The 24388-nt window shown below is 49.0% G+C and overlaps 1 protein-coding gene across 2 annotated transcripts in view; it reads right to left on the bottom strand.

The window, feature by feature from the left end:
* Positions 1–7243: 7243 nt before the first annotated feature.
* Positions 7244–24388, bottom strand: part of LOC110514319 (RNA-binding protein 25) — a 70642-nt gene continuing 53497 nt past the window's right edge. For both annotated transcript variants that reach the window (XM_036955366.1, XM_036955367.1), the window contains exons 12-18: positions 21899–21972; positions 20533–20683; positions 18158–18620; positions 10252–10562; positions 8551–8649; positions 7965–8012; positions 7244–7646 (exon numbers count right to left, since the gene is read on the bottom strand). In XM_036955366.1, the coding sequence (XP_036811261.1) occupies positions 7554–7646; positions 7965–8012; positions 8551–8649; positions 10252–10562; positions 18158–18620; positions 20533–20683; positions 21899–21972 (1239 nt within the window). In that variant the 3' untranslated portion in view covers positions 7244–7553. The remainder of the gene's footprint in view (positions 7647–7964; positions 8013–8550; positions 8650–10251; positions 10563–18157; positions 18621–20532; positions 20684–21898; positions 21973–24388) is intronic.

Raw genomic sequence — 24388 nt, 5'->3', positions numbered from 1 at the left:
TCTATAAAAAAATATATTTTCCATGCCGGACAAGGATTGTCTTGACTTTCAAGATTCTCTGATCTAATTTCCTGCTATTCTACACATTTTGAAATGAGACAGAGAAAAATCTGCAGTTTTAATGTTAATTTCCTGCTATTCTAAACATTTATTTCATGACTTATGGAGACAGTACCAGACAGTTAATATGCTATCTGGGGGACCCGGTGGACGGTTAAACTCACACTGAAAGAAAAGAAGAGTGGGCAACTTCATGATTGGTTCCTGTAAAAATGACTGAAAAAGTGGAAACTACAGGTGTCACCACCACGTTTAAAAACCCCATCTCAAAGTAATACTAAAGTGGGTGTACACACACACGTAACAGATCCAGTGTTAACACCAGTCTCAGGTTTAGCATGTCCTCTAGTGGTTATGACTGGTAGTACACCAGTCTCAGGATCATAGCCTGACCTCTAGTGGTTATGAGTGGTAGTACACAAGTCTCAGGTTTAGCCTGACCTGTACTGATTATGAGTGGTAGTACACCAGTCTCAGGATCATAGCCTGACCTCTAGTGGTTATGAGTGGTAGTACACCAGTCTCAGGATCATAGCCTGACCTCTAGTGGTTATGAGTGGTAGTACACCAGTCTCAGGTTTAGTCGGACCTCTAGTGGTCTCAGGTTTAGCCTGACCTCTAGTGGTCATGATGGTATGGCCTATTTTCTTTACTGCCAATGCTTCCTATGGAGCATCTTGAGTTCTTCAAGCTGATGACTATTCTGTAGGGACTTGGTGATAGTCAAGAGGCATTGTTCAAGAGGTTCTGATAGACTCGGCCACAACATATTTAATCAAAATCACATTTTTTATTAATCACAATAATTACAAACAGTAGAATGAAACAAAAATTAACCAAATGAGTCGATACGATACAGCAGCAACAGCGATTAAGAGTGGAGTTTATCTGGTACAGCAGGAAGACAATTTGTCAGTGGAAGAACAATGGAGTGGCTGTTGAATTGACTCAGTTTAAATAAAAATCGACCTGTAGCTGACTACAAGGAAAGAAGAACCCTGACCTCACAGATGCCTGTGTCTCTGTGGGAGGGGAGGGGGGGGGGGGGGTCCCTCATCTCCACAACAACCAGTCCCTCTTAGCTCCACAACAACCAGTCCCTCTTAGTTCCACAGCAACCAGTCCCTCTTAGTTCCACAGCAACCAGTCCCTCTTAGTTCCACAGCAACCAGTCCCTCTTAGTTCCACAGCAACCAGTCCCTCTTAGTTCCACAGCAACCAGTCCCTCTTAGTTCCACAACAACCAGTCCTTCTTAGTTCCACAACAACCAGTCCCTCTTAGTTCCACAACAACCAGTCCCTCTTAGTTCCACAACAACCAGTCCCTCTTAGCTCCACAGCAACCAGTCCCTCTTAGTTCCACAGCAACCAGTCCCTCTTAGTTCCACAACAACCAGTCCCTCTTAGTTCCACAGCAACCAGTCCCTCTTAGTTCCACAGCAACCAGTCCCTGTTAGTTCCACAACAACCAGTCCCTCTTAGTTCTACAGCAACCAGTCCCTCTTAGTTCCACAGCAACCAGTCCCTCTTAGTTCCACAACAACCAGTCCCTCTTAGTTTCACAACAACCAGTCCCTCTTAGTTCCTCAACAACCAGTCCCTCTTAGTTCCACAACAACCAGTCCCTCTTAGTTTCACAGCAACCAGTCCCTCTTAGCTCCACAGCAACCAGTCCCTCTTAGTTCCACAACAACCAGTCCCTCTTAGTTCCACAACAACCAGTCCCTCTTAGTTCCACAACAACCAGTCCCTCTTGTACAGTACAGTATAGTACATTCCCTGAACAAAAGCATGATCTAGATTATACAGCTCTATCTGAACAGATGCAGGCAAACATAGTCAGTCCCTTTGATTCATGATGACAGTCCCTTTGATTCATGATGACAGTCCCTTTGATTCATGATGACAGCCCCTTTGATTCATGATGACAGCCCCTTTGATTCATGATGACAGCCCCTTTAATTAATGATGACAGCCCCTTTGATTCATGATGACAGTCCCTTTGATTCATGATGACAGTCTTTTTGATTCTTGACGACAACCCCTTTGATTCTTGATGACAGACCCTTTGATTCATGATGACAGTCCCTTTGATTCATGATGACAGTCTTTTTGATTCATGATGACAGTCTTTTTGATTCTTGACGACAACCCCTTTGATTCATGATGACAGTCCCTTTGATTCATGTTGACAGTCTTTTTGATTCTTGACGACAACCCCTTTGATTCTTGATGACAGTCTTTTTGATTCTTGACGACAACCCCTTTATTCTTGATGATAGTCCCATCGATTTTTACACAGTGAATGATTGAGACATGACGACAGTCCTTTTCCATAGATGCTGAAGACCTAAGGGCTGTTTGGCGGTTCAGAGTTAAGGGGCCAGTTTCCCAGACCCAGGTTAATTAAGACCAGTCCTGGACTGAAAAAGAGATTATAAATTGAAAGTGTTTTTAGTCCATGCAGCACTGGGCTTTTAATCTGAATGCCGGAAACGGGCTCCAAGTGTTCCAGGTTTTATACTAGTGCCCTTCCACAGGGCCCCAAACTCAACCCTTCTCCTCCACAGGGCCCCAACCTCGACCCTTCCCCTCCACAGGGCCCCAACCTGGACCCTTCCCCTCCAAAAGGGCCCCAACCTCAACCCTTCTCCTCCACAGGGCCCCAACCTCAACCCTTCCCCTCCACAGGGCCCCAACCTCAACACTTCTCCTCCACAGGGCCCCAACCTCGACCCTTCCTCGACCCTTCCCCTCCACAGGGCCCCAACCTCAACCCTTCCCCTCCACAGGGCCCCAGAGGGGGTTGGGGAGCGGTAGAGGGGGTTTGGTGCGTGGTAGAGGGGGTTTGGTGCGTGGTAGAGGGGGTTTGGTGCGTGGTAGAGGGGGTTTGGTGCGTGGTAGAGGGGGTTTGGTGCGTGGTAGAGGGGGTTTGGTGCGTGGTGGAGGAGGGATGTGTGGTAGAGTGGGGTTGGGGAGAGGTAGAGGGGGTTGGGGAGCGGTAGAGGGGGTTTGGGGAGCGGTAGAGAGGGTTTGGGGAGCGGTAGAGAGGGTTTGGGGAGCGGTAGAGAGGGTTTGGGGAGCGGTAGAGAGGGTTTGGGGAGCGGTAGAGAGGGTTTGGGGAGCGGTAGAGGGGGTTTGGGGAGCGGTAGAGGGAGTTTGGGGAGCGGTAGAGGGGGTTTGGTGCGTGGTAGAGGGGTTTTGGGGAGCGGTAGAGAGGGTTTGGGGAGCGGTAGAGGGGGTTTGGGGAGCGGTAGAGGGGGTTTGGTGCGTGGTAGAGGGGGTTGGGGAGAGGTAGAGGGGGGTTGGGGAGAGGTAGAGGGGGTTGGGGAGAGGTAGAGGGGGTTGGGGAGCGGTAGAGGGGGGTTGGGGAGCGGTAGAGGGGGGTTGGGGAGCGGTAGAGGGGGTTGGGGAGCGGTAGAGGGGGGTTGGGGAGCGGTAGAGGGGGGTTGGGGAGCGGTAGACGGGGGTTGGGGAGAGGTAGAGGGGGTTGGGGAGCGGTAGAGGGGGTTTGGGGAGCGGTAGAGAGGGGGTAGAGGGGGGTTGGGGAGCGGTAGAGGGGGTTTGGGGAGCGGTAGAGGGGGTTTGGGGAGCGGTAGAGGGGGTTTGGGGAGCGGTAGAGGGGTGTTGAGGGGGATTGGGGTAGAGGGGGTTGGGGAGCGGTAGAGAGGGGGTAGAGGGGGTCGGGGAGCGGTAGAGGGGGGTAGGGAGGGATTGGGGTAGAGGGGGTTGGGGAGAGGTAGAGAGGGGGTAGAGGGGGTTGGGGAGCGGTAGAGGGGGGTAGTGAGGGATTGGGGTACAGGGGGTTGGGGAGAGGTAGAGAGGGGGTAGAGGGGGTCGGGGAGCGGTAGAGGGTGGTTGGGGGGTAGAGGACTGGTAACAGGCCCATGTTCATAGTCTCGACACCCTACTGAGTATTGGAGTCATTAAGGGTGCGTAACTAGGGTATTGGAGTCATTAAGGGTGCGTAACTAGGGTATTGGAGTCATTAAGAGTACGTAACTAGGGTATTGGAGTCATTAAGAGTACGTAACTAGGGTATTGGAGTCATTAAGAGTACGTAACTAGGGTATTGGAGTCATTAAGAGTACGTAACTAGGGTATTGGAGTCATTAAGAGTATGTAACTAGGGTACGTAACTAGGGTATTGGAGTCATTAAGGGTACGTAACTAGGGTATTGGAGTCATTAAGGGTACGTAACTAGGGTATTGGAGTAATATTGGGTACGTAACTAGGGTATTGGAGTCATTAAGGGTACGTAACTAGGGTATTGGAGTAATTAAGAGTACGTAACTAGGGTATTGGAGTCATTAAGGGTACGTAACTAGGGTATTGGTGTAATATTGGGTACGTAACTAGGGTATTGGAGTCATTAAGGGTACGTAACTAGGGTATTGGTGTAATATTGGGTGCGTAACTAGGGTACGTAACTAGGGTATTGGGGTAATTAAGGGTACGTAACTAGGGTATTGGAGTTATTAAGGGTACGTAACTAGGGAATTGGTGTAATATTGGGTATGTAACTAGGGTACGTAACTAGGGTATTGGAGTCATTAGGGGTCTGTAACTAGGGTATTGGAGTCATTAAGGGTACGTAACTAGGGTATTGGAGTCATTAAGGGGTACGTAACTAGGGTATTGGAGTCATTAAGGGTACGTAACTAGGGTATTGGAGTCATTAAGGGTACGTAACTAGGGTATTGGTGTAATTAAGGGTACGTGACTAGGGTACGTAACTAGGGTATTGGAGTCATTAAGGGGTACGTAACTAGGGTATTGGAGTCATTAAGGGTACGTAACTAGGGTATTGGTGTAATATTGGGTACGTAACTAGGGTATTGGAGTCATTAAGGGTATGTAACTAGGGTATTGGAGTAATTAAGGGTAGGTACCTAGGGTATTTGTGTAATATTGGGTACGTAACTAGGGTATTGGAGTCATTAAGGGTACGTAACTAGGGTATTGGAGTCATTAAGGGTACGTAACTAGGGTATTGGAGTCATTAAGGGGTACGTAACTAGGGTATTGGAGTCATTAAGGGTACGTAACTAGGGTATTGGAGTCATTAAGGGTACGTAACTAGGGTATTGGTGTAATTAAGGGTAAGTAACTAGGGTATTGGAGTAATTAAGAGTACGTAACTAGGGTACGTGACTAGGGTACGTAACTAGGGTATTGGAGTCATTAAGGGGAACATAACTAGGGTATTGGAGTCATTAAGGGTACGTAAGTAGGGTATTGGAGTCATTAAGGGTACGTAACTAGGGTATTGGTGTAATTAAGGGTACGTGACTAGGGTACGTAACTAGGGTATTGGAGTCATTAAGGGTACGTAACTAGGGTATTGGAGTCAATAAGGGTAGGTAACTAGGGTATTGGAGTCATTAAGGGTAGGTAACTAGGGTATTGGAGTCAATAAGGGTAGGTAACTAGGGTATTGGTGTCAATAAGGGTAGGTAACTAGGGTATTGGTGTCAATAAGGGTAGGTATTACGAGGTTCATTCCCAACTCCTTTGGTGAAAAACAGAAAACTAAATAATTACTTCCAGTATTGACTTCTTATTTCAGTTTGAACAAAAACTGCACCACTTCAATTTATTTTTAAAAGCTTCTTTAATTTCATCATTAGATCACACAGTGGAGCGAATCCTCCAATCAGACGGTACCAACGAGATAAGAGATACCTTCCTGACAATACTAAACCATAAAGCCCAACGTGTCAGTGAGACGCAGTGGAGCAGACAAAAATAATCATGGATAAAAACACACAGCTGAGCTGGCTTTGACAGGCTCTCTCACACCAGCTTAGAAACAAAACCATTTGGATACCATGCAGTAAGCTTGTGGGCACTTTCACATTCAACACAGTCAAGCTCTCTCTTGCAGACACACACAGACACACACAGACACACACAGACACACACAGACACACACAGACACACACAGACACACACACACACAGACACACACAGACACACACACACACACACACACACACACACACACACACACACACACACACACACACACACACACACACACACACACACACACACACACACACACACACACACACACACACACACACACAGCAGCTGTTGTTGTTCTTTACTGATGGAATGGGGTTTGGGGAGCGGTAGAGGGGGGGTGAGTGGTAGAGGGGGATGAGTGGTAGAGGGGGTTTGGTGCGTGGTAGAGGGGGTTTGGTGCGTGGTAGAGGGGGTTTGGTGCGTGGTAGAGGGGGTTTGGTGAGCGGTAGAGGGGGTTTGGGGAGCGGTAGAGGGGGGGTGAGTGGTAGAGGGGGATGAGTGGTAGAGGGGGTTTGGTGCGTGGTAGAGGGGGTTTGGTGCGTGGTAGAGGGGGTTTGGTGCGTGGTAGAGGGGGTTTGGTGCGTGGTAGAGGGGGTTTGGTGCGTGGTAGAGGGGGTTTGGTGCGTGGTAGAGGGGGTTTGGTGCGTGGTAGAGGGGGTTTGGTGCGTGGTAGAGGGGGTTTGGTGCGTGGTGGAGGGGGTTTGGTGCGTGGTGGAGGGGGTTTGGTGCGTGGTGGAGGGGGTTTGGTGCGTGGTGGAGGGGGTTTGGTGCGTGGTAGAGGGGGTTTGGTGCGTGGTAGAGGGGGTTTGGTGCGTGGTAGAGGGGATTTGGTGTGTGGTGGAGGAGGGATGTGTGGTAGAGTGGGGTTGGGGAGAGGTAGAGGGGGTTGGGGAGCAGTAGAGGGGGTTTGGGGAGCGGTAGAGGGGGTTTGGGGAGCAGTAGAGAGGGTTTGGTGCGTGGTGGAGGGGGTTTGGTGCGTGGTGGAGAGGGTTTGGTGCGTGGTAGAGGGGGTTTGGTGCGTGGTAGAGGGGGTTTGGTGCGTGGTAGAGGGGGTTTGGTGTGTGGTGGAGGAGGGATGTGTGGTAGAGTGGGGTTGGGGAGAGGTAGAGGGGGTTGGGGAGCAGTAGAGGGGGTTGGGGAGCAGTAGAGGGGGTTTGGGGAGCGGTAGAGGGGGTTTGGGGAGCAGTAGAGAGGGTTTGGGGAGCGGTAGAGAGGGTTTGGGGAGCGGTAGAGAGGGTTTGGGGAGCGGTAGAGGGGGTTTGGGGAGCGGTAGAGGGGGGGTTGGGGAGAGGTAGAGGGGGGTTGGGGAGAGGTATAGGGGGGTAGGGAGGGATTGGGGTAGAGGGGGTTGGGGAGAGGTAGAGAGGGGGTAGAGGGGGTCGGGGAGCGGTAGAGGGGGGTAGGGAGGGATTGGGGTACAGGGGGTTGGGGAGAGGTAGAGAGGGGGTAGAGGGGGTCGGGGAGCGGTAGAGGGTGGTTGGGGGGTAGAGGACTGGTAACAGGCCCATGTTCATAGTCTCGACACCCTACTGAGTGAGAGGTGTCCGTGTGATCAGTCGATCAGTCAGAGACATAAAGAGACTTGAAGAAAAAACTGTCCTTGACAGCAGTAATACTGTAGTTGTACTAGATAGTAGTACTGTAGTAGTACTAGATAGTAGTACTGTAGTAGTACTAGTCTTCATTTCCCCAGGCCAATCTTCTTGGCCTCCGTTTCGTAGATCAACAGCCTCCACATTTTAACTATGAACACCTCGGCCTCTTCGTCCAGAACCTGCAGGCAGGTACAGTACATCATTCAGTCAAGTTAGTTAGTGATCTCGTCTCTTAACACTTTTATAGCCAACTCAAATGTAGGATTTACATGTCCTTTAGCAGACTCTTATCCAGAGCCACTTACAGTTGAGTGCAGTCATCTTAAAAATAACTTGAGGTGAGACTACACACTACACATCTCAAGTCGTAGAAAGTCTGAGCGAGTGGAACAAGCTAGAAGTAGCTCATACGTGTGAACATACGATCACTATTAGTGGTTCAGCCTTGAAGATCGTTCCAATGACCATGTTTAATGATTGGCTAATGATCTACTCACCATGGCAACATCATCCAAGATCCCCTGCGGTGTGCCGTGAGACATGACCTTTAGGAGATAACATAACAAGCTGGTCAGACATCACACCGTGAGACATGACCACTACAGTAGTGAGTCATTTAGCAGACTCTCTGATCCACTACAGTAGTGAGTCATTTAGCAGACTCTCTGATCCACTACAGTAGTGAGTCATTTAACAGACTCTCTGATCCACTAGAGTAGTGAGTCATTTAACAGACTCTCTGTTCCAGAGCCACAACAGTAATGAGTCATTTAACAGACTCTCTGATCCAGAGCCACTAGAGTAGTGAATCATTTAACAGACTCTCTGTTCCAGAGCCACGACAGTAGTGAGTCATTTAACAGACTCTCTGATCCAGAGCCACGACAGTAGTGAGTCATTTAACAGACTCTCTGATCCAGAGCCACTACAGTAGTGAGTCATTTAACAGACTCTCTGATCCAGAGCCACTACAGTAGTGAGTCATTTAACAGACTCTCTGATCCAGAGACACTACAGTAGTGAGTCATTTAACAGACTCTCCTCGCCGATTACAGTTAGTGCAGAAAGACAGGTACAACTCACCTTCGAACAAACGAAGTCGACTAGCGTAGCTTCCTCCTCTCCGATATATTCTATAATCTTCTTGTTGATCCAGGGTCTGATGCGACGGTCCATCAGAGTCTGAGGAGAAGAACAAAAAGGTGGCAGATTTGGTGTTTTAAAAGAGACACAGGAACGACAGTCCCAACTCCGACAACTTTTACAAAAAAAAATTAAAATGTTTACCCCCCTTATAAAACTTACACACACACACACACGCCCAAATTCCTACCGGCGCGATTAAACGGTTAGCCGCGGCGCCTTGGAAATGTAAAAGGGAGAGAGCACACCTCCAACAAGATTCCCCGGGACAAGATGAAAAAAAAAATTATGAAAAGAGGCATTCGTGGCTCATTCCGGCTGCAACCAAACTCTAATTTACAAAACGAGAGACTTTATTCCAGACCTCGGGGCGACTAAGTATAAATCCACTCCTACAAAACATAGCTAAGAGAGATTATAACACAACATTCAGGTTCTACTTCTCTATCGAACAAGCTGAGTCGACAAAAACACGTTTACAATAGTGGTGGTATATGTACCCCACTTTGGGCGGAGTCTCCTCCTCCTCCTCCTCGCTAAATCATTGCATCTTTATTGCTAGGCAGGAAACTAAACTAACTGTTCCTTCTCCCTGACCTCGACCCCGCCCCTTAATTAAACGTGACCTGACCTCGACCCCGCCCCTTAATTAAACGTGACCTGACCTCGACCCTTAATTAAACGTGACCTGACCTCGACCCCGCCCCTTAATTAAACGTGACCTGACCTCGACCCGCCCCTCTTCATCACTAATACATGACTCTCTCCCCTTATCAATGCCTGCCACATGTGATCGTCCTCTCTAACACTCAATACATCCCAAGCTTAATTGCACACACACTATATACCTTCCTCCTACAGATACCCCATTAACCTCTGGTGTACACACACTCTAAACCATAGCACTCAATGATTCAATAGAATACCTGATAATTCACCCTATTTCAAGTTTAGGAGTTTAGGAGTTAGAATCCATCACTCTATATTTAGAGAAGAGAGCTCTAGCCTGGGTCTGTTTGTGCTATCATCTATTGGGAGTTGAAATGAAACATACCAGGGACCAGACTAGAAGAGCTCATCCTAAATGAGTCCACAGCAGTCTGTTTGATGTAAATCTCAGTAATCTATCCATAAGACCAGGTCCTATAGTCTCTCCACAACCCCTCTTCATCCTAAATGAGTCCACAGCAGTCTGTTTGATGTATATCTCAGTAATCTATCCATAAGACCAGGTCCCATAGTCTCTCCACTGCCCTCCTCATCATCCTAAATGAGTCCACAGCAGTCTGTTGATGTAAATCTCAGTAATCTATCCATAAGACCAGGTCCCATAGTCTCTCCACTGCCCTCCTCATCATCCTAAATGAGTCCACAGCAGTCTGTTTGATGTATATCTCAGTAATCTATCCATAAGACCAGGTCCCATAGTCTCTCCACTGCCCTCCTCATCATCCTAAATGAGTCCACAGCAGTCTGTTGATGTAAATCTCAGTAATCTATCCATAAAACCAGGTCCTAAAGTCTCTCTGCCCCCTCTTCATGCTTAATGAGTCCACAGCAGTCTGATTGATGTCAATCTCAGTAATCTATCCATAAGACCAGGTCCTATAGTGTCTCCACTGCCCTCCTCTTCATCCTTACCGAGTCCACAGCAGTCCAGTCCAGAGGGTAGTTAAACAGCTCCGGTCTGGCTGTAGGGATCTTCTCAATGAGACTCCTGATGTGTTTCCGTTTCTCCTCTGTGTTTTGTCCTCCCTTCCCTCCGGGTACCTCTGCCCCGTCCAGACCCAAGCTCTTATCATCCTCGCCGTAGTCCAGCGGAACCAGCTTACGTTTACGAGGCGCCTCGTCGGCCTCCTCCTCGCCGAACTTGTTGAAGACGCTGTCGACGTTGGCCAGCTTCTTACGTTTACTCCCAGTGTGGACCTGATGGCTGGGGCTGGCGCCGGCTCCTGGGGACGAGGGTGGGGGGGGGGGACAAGAGAGAAACAGTGGGTTATAGTGGGGAAGGAGAGAGGGAAGGAGAGAGAGAGAGAGAGGGAAGGAGAGCGAGAGAGAGGGAAGGAGAGCGAGAGAGTGGGAAGGAGAGCGAGAGAGAGAGAGGGAAGGAGAGCGAGAGCGAGAGAGAGAGAGAGAGGGAAGGAGAGCGAGAGAGAGAGAGAGAGGGAGGGAAGGAGAGCGAGAGAGATAGAGAGGGAAGGAGAGCGAGAGAGATAGAGAGAGGGAAGGAGAGCGAGAGAGAAAGAGAGAGGGAAGGAGAGCGAGAGAGGGAAGGAGAGCGAGAGAGGGAAGGAGAGCGAGAGAGAGAGAGAGAGAGAGAGAGAGAGAGAGAGAGAGGGAAGGAGAGCGAGAGAGAGAGAGGGAAGGAGAGCGAGAGAGAGAGAGAGAGAGAGAGAGAGAGAGAGAGAGAGAGAGAGGGGGAAGGAGAGCGAGAGAGAGAGAGAGAGAGAGAGGGAAGGAGAGAGAGAGAGAGAGAGAGACGGAAGGAGAGAGAGAGAGAGAGAGACGGAATGAAAGTGTGTTATAGTGAATGAAGGGCCAAAACGATAAGGCTGAGAAATGAAGATGACAACTATTAACTTTTAAATCTATTAGAAGAAAAGTGATGAATCCTTTAACATAAAATGTTAAACTTCTTCAGACACCACTTCACTTTTTCCACATTTTGTTACAGCTTGATATTAAAGATCGGGTCACACACACACACACACACACACACACACACACACACACACACACACACACACACACACACACACACACACACACACACAACCCCATAACGTCAAAGTCGAATCATGTTTTTAGAAATACTTTACAAATGAAAAGCCGAAATGTCTTGAGTCAATAAAGTATTCAACCCCTTTCGTTATGGCAAGCCTCAATACATTCAGGAGTAGAAATCTCCTTTAATCTGATCACATACTAAGTTGGCGCATGGACAGCGTAGGCACACAAAGTGTGTTTGACATGATTTTTGAATGACTGCCTCATCTCTGTACCCCACATATACAACTGTGGCGAAATGAAGCACCGTGCGTTGACACAGGGGGAAAAAGATCGCTCCTTCGGCTCTTTGTGGAGAACTACAGTGCCTTGCGAAAGTATTCGGCCCCCTTGAACTTTGCGACCTTTTGCCACATTTCAGGCTTCAAACATAAAGATATAAAACTGTATTTTTTTTGTGAAGAATCAACAACAAGTGGGACACAATCATGAAGTGGAACGACATTTATTGGATATTTCAAACTTTTTTAACAAACCAAAAACTGAAAAATTGGGCGTGCAAAATTATTCAGCCCCTTTACTTTCAGTGCAGCAAACTCTCTCCAGAAGTTCAGTGAGGATCTCTGAATGATCCAATGTTGACCTAAATGACTAATGATGATAAATACAATCCACCTGTGTGTAATCAAGTCTCCGTATAAATGCACCTGCACTGTGATAGTCTCAGAGGTCCGTTAAAAGCGCAGAGAGCATCATGAAGAACAAGGAACACACCAGGCAGGTCTGAGATACTGTTGTGAAGAAGTTTAAAGCCGGATTTGGATACAAAACGATTTCCCAAGCTTTAAACATCCCAAGGAGCACTGTGCAAGCGATAATATTGAAATGGAAGGAGTATCAGACCACTGCAAATCAACCAAGACCTGGCCGTCCCTCTAAACTTTCAGCTCATACAAGGAGAAGACTGATCAGAGATGCAGCCAAGAGGCCCATGATCACTCTGTATGAACTGCAGAGATCTACAGCTGAGGTGGGAGACTCTGTCCATAGGACAACAATCAGTCGTATATTGCACAAATCTGGCCTTTATGGAAGAGTGGCAAAAAGAAAGCCATTTCTTAAAGATCCATAAAAAGTGTTGTTTAAAGTTTGCCACAAGCCACCTGGGAGACACACCAAACATGTGGAAGAAGGTGCTCTGGTCAGATGAAACCAAAATTGAACTTTTTGGCAACAATGCAAAACGTTATGTTCGGCGTAAAAGCAACACAGCTCATCACACTGAACACACCATCCCCACTGTCAAACATGGTGGTGGCAGCATCATGGTTTGGGCCTGCTTTTCTTCAGCAGGGACAGGGAAGATGGTTAAAATTGATGGGAAGATGGATGGAGCCAAATACAGGACCATTCTGGAAGAAAACCTGATGGAGTCTGCAAAAGACCTGAGACTGGGACGGAGATTTGTCTTCCAACAAGACAATGATCCAAAACATAAAGCAAAATCTACAATGGAATGGTTCAAAAATAAACATATCCAGGTGTTAGAATGGCCTAGTCAAAGTCCAGACCTGAATCCAATCGAGAATCTGTGGAAAGAACTGAAAACTGCTGTTCACAAATGCTCTCCATCCAACCTCACTGAGCTCGAGCTGTTTTGCAAGGAGGAATGGGAAAAAAATTCAGTCTCTCGATGTGCAAAACTGATAGAGACATACCCCAAGCGACTTACAGCTGTAATCGCAGCGCTACAAAGTATTAACTTAAGGGGGCTGAATAATTTTGCACGCCCAATTTTTCAGTTTTTGATTTGTTAAAAAAGTTTGAAATATCCAATAAATGTCGTTCCACTTCATGATTGTGTCCCACTTGTTGTTGATTCTTCACAAAAAAATACAGTTTTATATCTTTATGTTTGAAGCCTGAAATGTGGCAAAAGGTCGCAAAGTTCAAGGGGGCCAAATACTTTCGCAAGGCACTGTATCAGTTGGCAGTTCGACAGTTTGTGCAACTCTGTAGAAGTCTTGTTAATTTTCAGCGTGTTTAGCTTGTGAAATGTTTAAGTCGATGGCCCTGTGTTAGCGCTCTAGCTCGTGGTTATCTGTTGGGACCGCTCCGGGGTCATCGATCGCATGGAGTGGTAGCAACATCGTTGTGAAGCTACGACAAACAAACCAACCAACCAACCACCAGGTGTATCCGACGGACAGTCAGTGAAACTACAAGGCAAGAAGTCAACAGGTGGAACTACAAGGCAAGAAGTCAACAGGTGGAACTACAAGGCAGGAAGTCAACAGGTGGAACTACAAGGCAAGAAGTCAACAGGTGGAACTACAAGGCAGGAAGTCAACAGGTGGAACTACAAGGCAGGAAGTCAACAGGTGGAACTACAAGGCAAGAAGTCAACAGGTGGAACTACAAGGCAGGAAGTCAACAGGTGGAACTACAAGGCAGGAAGTCAACAGGTGGAATTACAAGGCAGGAAGTCAACAGGTCAACACCGTTCTCTCACCGACATTCATTTTCTCTCGATCGTTCCAGTGCTTTACACTGCAGCAGACTGTCTGTCTCCCCTCCCCCTCCCCTCCCTGTGATTAGAAGTCGACCGATTAATCGGAATGGCCAATTAATTAGGGCCAATTTCAAGTTTCATAATAAATCGGAAATCGTTTGGACACGAATTTTGCAGATAAAAAAAAAAATGACACCTTTAATCTTTTTTTAACTAGGCAAATCTTATTCTTAATGCAATTCTTACATTCTTATTTTCAATGACGGCCTAGGAACGGTGGGTTAACTGCCTCGTTCAGGGGCAGAACGAGAGATTTTCACCTTGTCAGCTCAGGGGATCCAATCTTGCAACTTTACATTTAACTAGTCCAACGCAATAACGACCTGCTTCTCTCTCGGTGCACTCCACAAGGAGACTGACTGCCTGTTAAGCGAATGCAGTAAGCCAAGGTAAGTTGCTAGCTAGCATTACATGTATCTTATAAAAAACAATCATAATCACTAGTTAACTACACATGGTTGATGACATTACTAGATATTATCTAGCGTGTCCTGTGTTGCATATAATCTGACTGAGCATACAAGTATCTGACTGAGCGGTGGTAGGCAGAAGCAGGCGCGTAAACATTAATTCAAACAGCACTTTCGTGCGTTTTGCCAGCAGCTTTTGTTGTGCGTCAAGCATTGCGCTGTTTATGACTTCAAGCCTATCAACTCCCAAGATGAGGCTGGTGTAACTGAAGTGAAATGGCTGGCTAGTTAGCGCACGCCAACTAGAGGGACGGAAGCTATACTGTTACACTGGCAATACTAAAGTGCCAATAAGAACATCCAATAGTCAAAGGTTGATGAAATACAAATGGTATAGAGGGAAATAGTCCTATAAATACTATATTAACTACAACCTAAAACTTCTTACCTGGGAATATTGAAGTCTCATGTTAAAAGGAACCACCACCTTTCATATGTTCTCATGTTCTGAGCAAGGAACTTAAACGTTAGCATTCTTACATGACACATATTGCACTTTTACTTTCTTCTCCAACACTTTGTTTTTGCATTATTTAAACCAAATTGAACATGTTTCATTATTTATTTGAGGCTAAATTGATTTTATTGTTGTATTATATTAAGTTAAAATAAGTGTTCATTCAGTATTGTTGTAATTGTCATTATTACAAATAAAATTAAAAATAAAATACATAAAAAAAATTTTTTAAAAAAAAATCGGCCAATTAATCGGTATCGGCTTTTTTGGTCCTCCAATAATCGGTATCGGCGTTGAAAAATCCTAATCGGTCGACCTCTACCTTTGATGTTAAGTGTTGCTGGACTGTCATTGCCCTGCCAGACGTATCTGGGCATCTCAGTTAAAGGGAGGTTGCTGCCCGTTTGTTGTTGTTTGAACTCCATTGAGTTGGTACTATTATAATTTGGCTGAGACAAGGTTGGACATTTTAATAAAGGACTTTTGTTTTATCTATGAACACACCCATTCCTACCCCCCACCACACACCCCCATTCCTACCCCCACCACACACACCCCCATTCCTACCCACCACCACACACCCATTCCTACCCCCCACCACACCCACCCCCATTCCTACACACCACCACACCCCCATTCCTACACACCACCACACCCCCATTCCTACACACCACCACACCCCCATTCCTACACACCACCACACCCCCATTCCTACACACCACCACACCCCCATTCCTACCCCCCACCACACACCCATTCCTACCCCCCACCACACACCCCCATTCCTACCAACCACCACACACCCCCATTCCTACACACCACCACACACCCCCATTCCTACACACCCCCATTCCTACACACCACCATTCCTACACACCCCCATTCCTACACACCACCACACCCCCATTCCTACACACCACCACACACCCATTCCTAACCCCCACCACACCCCCATTCCACACACCCATTCCTACCCCCACCACACCCACCCCCATTCCTACACACCACCACACCCCCATTCCTACCCCCCACCACACACCCATTCCTACCCCCCACCACACACCCATTCCTACCCCCCACCACACACCCCCATTCCTACCCCCCACCACACACCCCCATTCCTACACACCACCACACACCCCCATTCCTACACACCAACACACACCTCCATTCCTACACACCAACACACACCCCCATTCCTAACCCCCACCACACACCCTCATTCCTACACACCACCACACCCCCATTCCTACCCCCCACCACACACCCATTCCTACCCCCCACCACACACCCCCATTCCTACCCCCCACCACACACCCCCATTCCTAAACCCACCACCACACCCCCATTCCTACCCCCCACCACACACCCCCATTCCTACACACCCCCACACACCTCCATTCCTACACACCCCCATTCCTACACACCACCACACACCCCCATTCCTACCCCCACCACACCCCCATTCCTACACACCACCACACCCCCATTCCTACCCCCCACCACACCCCCCCATTCCTACCCCCACCACACACCCCCATTCCTACCCCCACCACACCCCCCCATTCCTACCCCCACCACACTCCCCCCATTCCTACCCCCCACCCCACACACCCCCATTCCTACCCCCACCACACCCCCATACCCCCATTCCTACCCCCCACCCCACACACCCCCATTCCTACACACCACCCCACACACCCCCATTCCTACACACCACCACACACACCCCCATTCCTACACACCACCACACACACCCCCATTCCTACACACCACCACACACACCCCCATTCCTACCCCCCACCACCCCCCCATTCCTACCCCCACCACACCCCCCATTCCTACCCCCACCACACCCCCCCATTCCTACACACCACCACACCCCCATTCCTACCCCCCACCACACACCCCCATTCCTACCCCCACCACACCCCCATTCTTACCCCCCAAAACCCCCCCCCATTCCTACCCCCACCACACCCCCCCATTCCTACACACCACCACACCCCCATTCCTACCCCCCACCACACACACCCCCATTCCTACCCCCCACCACACACACACATTCCTACCCCCCACCACACACACATCCATTCCTACCCCACACCCCACACACACCCATTCCTACCCCCCACCACACACCCATTCCTACCCCCCACCACACACCCATTACTACACACCACCACACTCCCATTCCTACCCCCCTCCTCACTCCCCCCCATACCCCCCCTCCTCGCCCATTCATACCGCCCCTCTCCCCCAATCACTCCTCCCACACCCCAGTAGGCTAGTTGAGAACAAGTTCTCATTTACAATTGCGACCTCCCCCCACACCCATTCATACACCAATTAAGTACCTTACTGTAATAGATTCCCATTACAATCACCAGAGCCATTTCTCAAGGAAGAATTTAACTAGGACTGTCTGGGAGTGGTCTGATTGGGTAGAGGAATACTGGAAACTAGTTGTTATTGGCAGAGAGGTTTGGAACTCTGTCATTGGTCTATTAACCAATTTACCACATGGTGATGTAGTATAGGCTTTGACAGCAGCTACAGGTCTGAGTCGGCCCAGTTCTACCCGGCCGGGCCCGGCCGGGCCAGTTCTACCCGGCCGGCCGGGCCAGTTCTACCCGGCCGGCCCGGCCGGGCCAGTTCTACCCGGCCGGCCCGGCCGGGCCAGTTCTACCCGGCCGGCCCGGCCGGGCCAGTTCTACCCGGCCGGCCCGGCCGGGCCAGTTCTACCCGGCCGGCCCGGCCGGACCAGTTCTACCCGGCCGGCCCGGCCGGACCAGCTCTACCCGGCCGGCCCGGCCGGACCAGTTCTACCCGGCCGGCCCGGCCGGACCAAATCTACCCGGCCGGCCCAGTCGGACCAGTTCTACCCGGCCGGCCCAGTCGGACCAGTTCTACCCGGCCGGCCCAGTCGGACCAGTTCTACCCGGCCGGCCCAGTCGGACCAGTTCTACCCGGCCGGCCCAGTCGGACCAGTTCTACCCGGCCGGCCCAGTCGGACCAGTTCTACCCGGCCGGCCCAGTCGGACCAGTTCTACCCGGCCCAGTCAGACCAGTTCTACCCGGCCCAGTCAGACCAGTTCTACCCGGCCCAGTCGGACCACTTCTACCCGGCCGGCCCAGTCAGACCAGTTCTACCCGGCCGGCCCAGTCGGACCAGTTCTACCCGGCCCTGTCAGAATAGTTCTACCCGGCCCAGTCAGAATAGTTCTACCCGGCCCAGTCAGAATAGTTCTACCCGGCCCAGTCCTACCCGGCCCAGTCGGACCACTTCTACCCGGCCCAGTCAGAATAGTTCTAACTCACCCAGTTTGAGGCTGAGGCCTATCTTGGGCCGGTGTTCATCTGTGGGCTGGGCGTCTGGAGAGTTCTCATGAGGAATGATGATGCCACACGGAGACTCGTTGCCAGGGGAGTTGGGCGTGGCGCCGCCGCTGCCCGACGACACAGAGGGTGCCGACGTGATTGGCCGCAGTGTGGGCTTGAGGTGTGGGTGTGTCCTGGCGTCTGACGAGTCGTCCCCGTCACGATCGTCAAGCTCCTCTCCATCCTCCACGTCATCGTCTGATTGGGACTGAGGGTGTTCGGGAGGAGGCCTGTCTGCACCTCCACCACCTCCTCCTCCTCTCCTGTCCCTGTGGTGCTCCCTCTCTCGGTGCTCCCTCTCTCGGTGCTCCCTGTGCTCCCTCTCCCTGTGTGGTTTCTCCTGCTGCACCTCCTCCTCCGGCTTCACTGGGGGCTGCCGCCTCCGCTCTGCCTCCTCCTCCATCTTGGTTTAAAATCAAATCACTATTTATTTAAAGTCTCAACACACTTTTACAAATGAAAATAAAGAAAAACAAACTGTCATGAATGTGCCTTGTTGATTAGTGTGTATTGTCCCCATTGGACAGGTACAATACACACTGATCAACATTTCTCCTTTCTGTTACTGTGCCAAAGTTAACCAGCTGGCTGATTTTACTCTGTAGTACAGGAGACAGACAGGAGGCGCACAAGAGACAGACAGGAGACGCACGAGAGACAGACAGGAGACAGGCAGGAGACACACAGGAGACACACAGGAGACACACAGGAGACAGACAGGAGGCGTTTTCCCTTGCAAAACGCATTGTTACGATGTGCCCTTCTGAACACGACCTTGGTCATATAGGAGCTCCACAACAGCCAGACAGACATACCCTCTGCAGCTCCTGTTCTACAACAGACAGACAGACATACCCTCTGCAGCTCCTGTTCTACAACAGACAGACAGACAGACATACCCTCTGCAGCTCCTGTTCTACAACAGAGAGACATACCCTCTGCAGCTCCTGTTCCACAACAGACAGACAGACATACCCTCTGCAGCTCCTGTTCTACAACAGACAGACATACCCTCTGCAGCTCCTGTTCTACAACAGACAGACAGAGACAGACATACCCTCTGCAGCTCCTGTTCTACAACAGACAGACAGAGACAGACATACCCTCTGCAGCTCCTGTTCTACAACAGACATACCCTCTGCAGCTCCTGTTCTACAACAGACAGACAGACATACCGTCTGCAGCTCCTGTTCTACAACAGACAGACATACCCTCTGCAGCTCCTGTTCCACAACAGACAGACAGACATGCCCTCTGCAGCTCCTGTTCTACAACAGACAGACATACCCTCTGCAGCTCCTGTTCTACAACAGACAGACATACCCTCTGCAGCTCCTGTTCTACAACAGACAGACATACCCTCTGCAGCTCCTGTTCTACAACAGACAGACAAACATACCCTCTGCAGCTCCTGTTCCACAACAGACAGACAGACATACCCTCTGCAGCTCCTGTTCTACAACAGACAGACAGACATACCCTCTGCAGCTCCTGTTCTACAACAGACAGACAGACATACCCTCTGCAGCTCCTGTTCTACAACAGACAGACAGACATACCCTCTGCAGCTCCTGTTCTACAACAGACAGACAGAGACAGACATACCCTCTGCAGCTCCTGTTCTACAACAGACAGACAGAGACAGACATACCCTCTGCAGCTCCTGTTCTACAACAGACAGACAGACATACCCTCTGCAGCTCCTGTTCTACAACAGACAGACAGACAGACATACCCTCTGCAGCTCCTGTTCTACAACAGACAGACATACCCTCTGCAGCTCCTGTTCTACAACAGACAGACATACCCTCTGCAGCTCCTGTTCTACAACAGACAGACAGACATACCCTCTGCAGCTCCTGTTCTACAACAGACAGACAGTAATACCCTCTGCAGCTCCTGTTCTACAACAGACAGACAGAGACAGACATACCCTCTGCAGCTCCTGTTCTACAACAGACAGACAGAGACAGACATACCCTCTGCAGCTCCTGTTCTACAACAGACAGACAGACATACCCTCTGCAGCTCCTGTTCTACAACAGACAGACATACCCTCTGCAGCTCCTGTTCTACAACAGACAGACATACCCTCTGCAGCTCCTGTTCTACAACAGACAGACATACCCTCTGCAGCTCCTGTTCTACAACAGACAGACATACCCTCTGCAGCTCCTGTTCCACAACAGACAGACATATCCTCTGCAGCTCCTGTTCCACAACAGACAGACAGACATACCCTCTGGCTCCTCTTCTACAACAGACAGACAGACATACCCTCTGGCTCCTGTTCCACAACAGACAGACAGACATACCCTCTGCAGCTCGGCCTCAGGGTCTGGGTGTCCCTCAGCTAACAGTCTCTGTCTGATCTGATCATGCTCCTCCTTCTCCCTCTTCCGGTCTCTATCATCCAGCTCCGTCTCCTTCTCACGGTCTCTCAGACGTTTCTGTAAAGCACTACCCCTGAGGGGAGGGGGACAGAGAGACAGTCAGTCATACAGACTAACACTACAGACCCGGGTTCAAGTACTGTTTGTAATCATTCAAATACTTAGCATTTGCTTTAGGCTGCCTATAGCGCCAGATGGGCGGGGTTTGCTATTTGTTTTACACCACACAAACTCAAAATCAAGCCCAACTTGAGCTTATGAAATGATTTAAAATAGCATTGGAACAGGAGGCTCCTTTGTTTGTGGCTTCCACAGACCCGTTTCTACAGCTAGTATTTTGACTCGTCTCACCTGTAGTATTTGGACTCGTCTCACCTGTAGTATTTGGACTCGTCTCACCTGTAGTATTTGGACTCGTCTCACCTGTAGTATTTGGACTCGTCTCACCTGTAGTATTTGGACTCGTCTCACCTGTAGTATTTGGACTCGTCTCACCTGTAGTATTTTGACTCGTCTCACCTGTAGTATTTGGACTCGTCTCACCTGTAGTATTTGGACTCGTCTCACCTGTAGTATTTGGACTCGTCTCACCTGTAGTATTTGGACTCGTCTCACCTGTAGTATTTTGGACTCGTCTCACCTGTAGTATTTTGACTCGTCTCACCTGTAGTATTTGGACTCGTCTCACCTGTAGTATTTGGACTCGTCTCACCTGTAGTATTTGGACTCGTCTCACCTGTAGTATTTGGACTCGTCTCACCTGTAGTATTTGGACTCGTCTCACCTGTAGTATTTGGACTCGTCTCACCTGTAGTATTTGGACTCGTCTCACCTGTAGTATTTGGACTCGTCTCACCTGTAGTATTTGGACTCGTCTCACCTGTAGTATTTGGACTCGTCTCACCTGTAGTATTTGGACTCGTCTCACCTGTAGTATTTTGACTCGTCTCACCTGTAGTATTTTGACTCGTCTCACCTGTAGTATTTGGACTCGTCTCACCTGTAGTATTTTGACTCGTCTCACCTGTAGTATTTGGACTCATCTCACCTGTAGTATTTGGACTTATCTCACCTGTAGTATTTGGACTCGTCTCACCTGTAGTATTTGGACTCGTCTCACCTGTAGTATTTTGACTCGTCTCACCTGTAGTATTTTGACTCGTCTCACCTGTAGTATTTTGACTCGTCTCACCTGTAGTATTTGGACTCGTCTCACCTGTAGTATTTTGACTCGTCTCACCTGTAGTATTTGGACTCATCTCACCTGTAGTATTTGGACTCATCTCACCTGTAGTATTTGGACTCATCTCTGTCATCGTCATAATCTTCCAGGAACTCTTTCAGACGCTTGGCTTCTTTGGTCTGGAGGAAGAGGAAGAACACTGGATGACATACTAACTCTAAGTCTCCACACATCACAGATTTAGGACAGAATCAGAGGCAACTAAACGGATAACATGTACGCGGCAATACTGTCACGTTCGTTAGTATAGACGGACCAAGGTACGTAGAGTTCCACGTTATTTATTAGAGAGTGAAACTTAGAAAAAGCAAAACAATAAACGAATTTTGACGACAATGCAGAGCGAACAGGCAACTAAACATAAACAATATCCCATCACCCACAGGTGGGAAAAAACATGCTACTTAAGTATGATCCCCAATTAGAGACAACGATAACCAGCTGCCTCTAATTGGGAATCATACAAATCACCAACGTAGAAAATCATACCTAGAACCCCACATAGAAAATATAAACTAGAACACACCCCACGCCCTGACCTACTTTACCATAGAAAATATAAACTAGAACACCCCCCCCCCACGCCCTGACCTACCTGACCAACTTTAACCTAGAAAATATAAACTAGAACAACCCCCCAAGTCACGCCCTGACCTACTCTACCATAGAAAATATAAACTAGAACAACCCCCCAGTCACGCCCTGACCTACTCTACCATAGAAATTATAAACTAGAACCCCCCCCCCAGTCACGCCCTGACCAACTCTACCATAGAAAATATAAACTAGAACACCCCCCCCCCCCCGTCACACCCTGACCTACTCTACCATAGAAAATCTAAACTAGAACACCCCCCCCACAGTCACGCCCTGACCAACTCTACCATAGAAAATATAAACTAGAACACCCCCCCCCAGTCACGCCCTGACCAACTCTACCATAGAAAATATAAACTAGAACACCCCCCCCCCCCCCCCCCACAGTCACGCCCTGACCTACTCTACCATAGAAAATATAAACTAGAACACCCCCCCCCCCAGTCACGCCCTGACCAACTCTACCATAGAAAATATAAACTAGAACACCCCCCCCCCCGTCACGCCCTGACCTACTCTACCATAGAAAATATAAACTCGAACAACCCCCCCACAGTCACGCCCTGACCTACTCTACCATAGAAAATATAAACTAGAACACCCCCCCCACAGTCACGCCCTGACCTACTCTACCATAGAAAATATAAACTAGAACACCCCCCCCCCCAGTCACGCCCTGACCAACTCTACCATAGAAAATATAAACTAGAACACCCCCCCCCCCCGTCACACCCTGACCTACTCTACCATAGAAAATATAAACTAGAACAACCCCCCCACAGTCACGCCCTGACCTACTCTACCATAGAAAATATAAACTAGAACACCCCCCCCCCCAGTCACGCCCTGACCAACTCTACCATAGAAAATATAAACTAGAACACCCCCCCCCCGTCACGCCCTGACCTACTCTACCATAGAAAATATAAACTAGAACAACCCCCCCACAGTCACGCCCTGACCTACTCTACCATAGAAAATATAAACTAGAACACCCCCCCCCCCCCAGTCACGCCCTGACCTACTCTACCATAGAAAATATAAACTAGAACACCCCCCCCCCCAGTCACGCCCTGACCTACTCTACCATAGAAAATATAAACTAGAACAACCCCCCCATCACACCCTGACCTACTCTACCATAGAAAATATAAACTAGAACAACCCCCCCATCACACCCTGACCTACTCTACCATAGAAAATATAAACTAGAACAACCCCCCAAGTCACGCCCTGACCTACTCTACCATAGGAAATATAAACTAGAACAACCCCCCCATCACACCCTGACCTACTCTACCATAGAAAATATAAACTAGAACAACCCCCCATCAGTCACGCCCTGACCTACTCTACCATAGAAAATATAAACTAGAACAACCCCCCCATCACGCCCTGACCTACTCTACCATAGAAAGTATAAACTAGAACAACCCCCCCCCCCAGTCACACCCTGACCTACTCTACCATAGAAAATATAAACTAGAACACCCCCCCACAGTCACGCCCTGACCTACTCTACCATAGAAAATATAAACTAGAACCCCCCCCCCAGTCACACCCTGACCTACTCTACCATAGAAAATATAAACTAGAACCCCCCCCCCCAGTCACACCCTGACCTACTCTACCATAGAAAATATAAACTAGAACAACCCCCCCAGTCACACCCTGACCTACTCTACCATAGAAAATATAAACTAGAACAACCCCCCCCAGTCATACCCTGACCTACTCTACCATAGGAAATATAAACTAGAACAACCCCCCCATCACACCCTGACCTACTCTACCATAGAAAATATAAACTAGAACAACCCCCCATCAGTCACGCCCTGACCTACTCTACCATAGAAAATATAAACTAGAACAACCCCCCCATCACGCCCTGACCTACTCTACCATAGAAAGTATAAACTAGAACAACCCCCCCCCCCA

This window comes from Oncorhynchus mykiss, chromosome 19 (assembly GCF_013265735.2).
Source record: "Oncorhynchus mykiss isolate Arlee chromosome 19, USDA_OmykA_1.1, whole genome shotgun sequence".
In the NCBI taxonomy this organism is placed as follows: Eukaryota; Metazoa; Chordata; class Actinopteri; order Salmoniformes; family Salmonidae; genus Oncorhynchus; species Oncorhynchus mykiss.
Note: the sequence above shows the minus strand (reverse complement) of the source record. Positions and strands in the feature narration are given on the sequence as shown.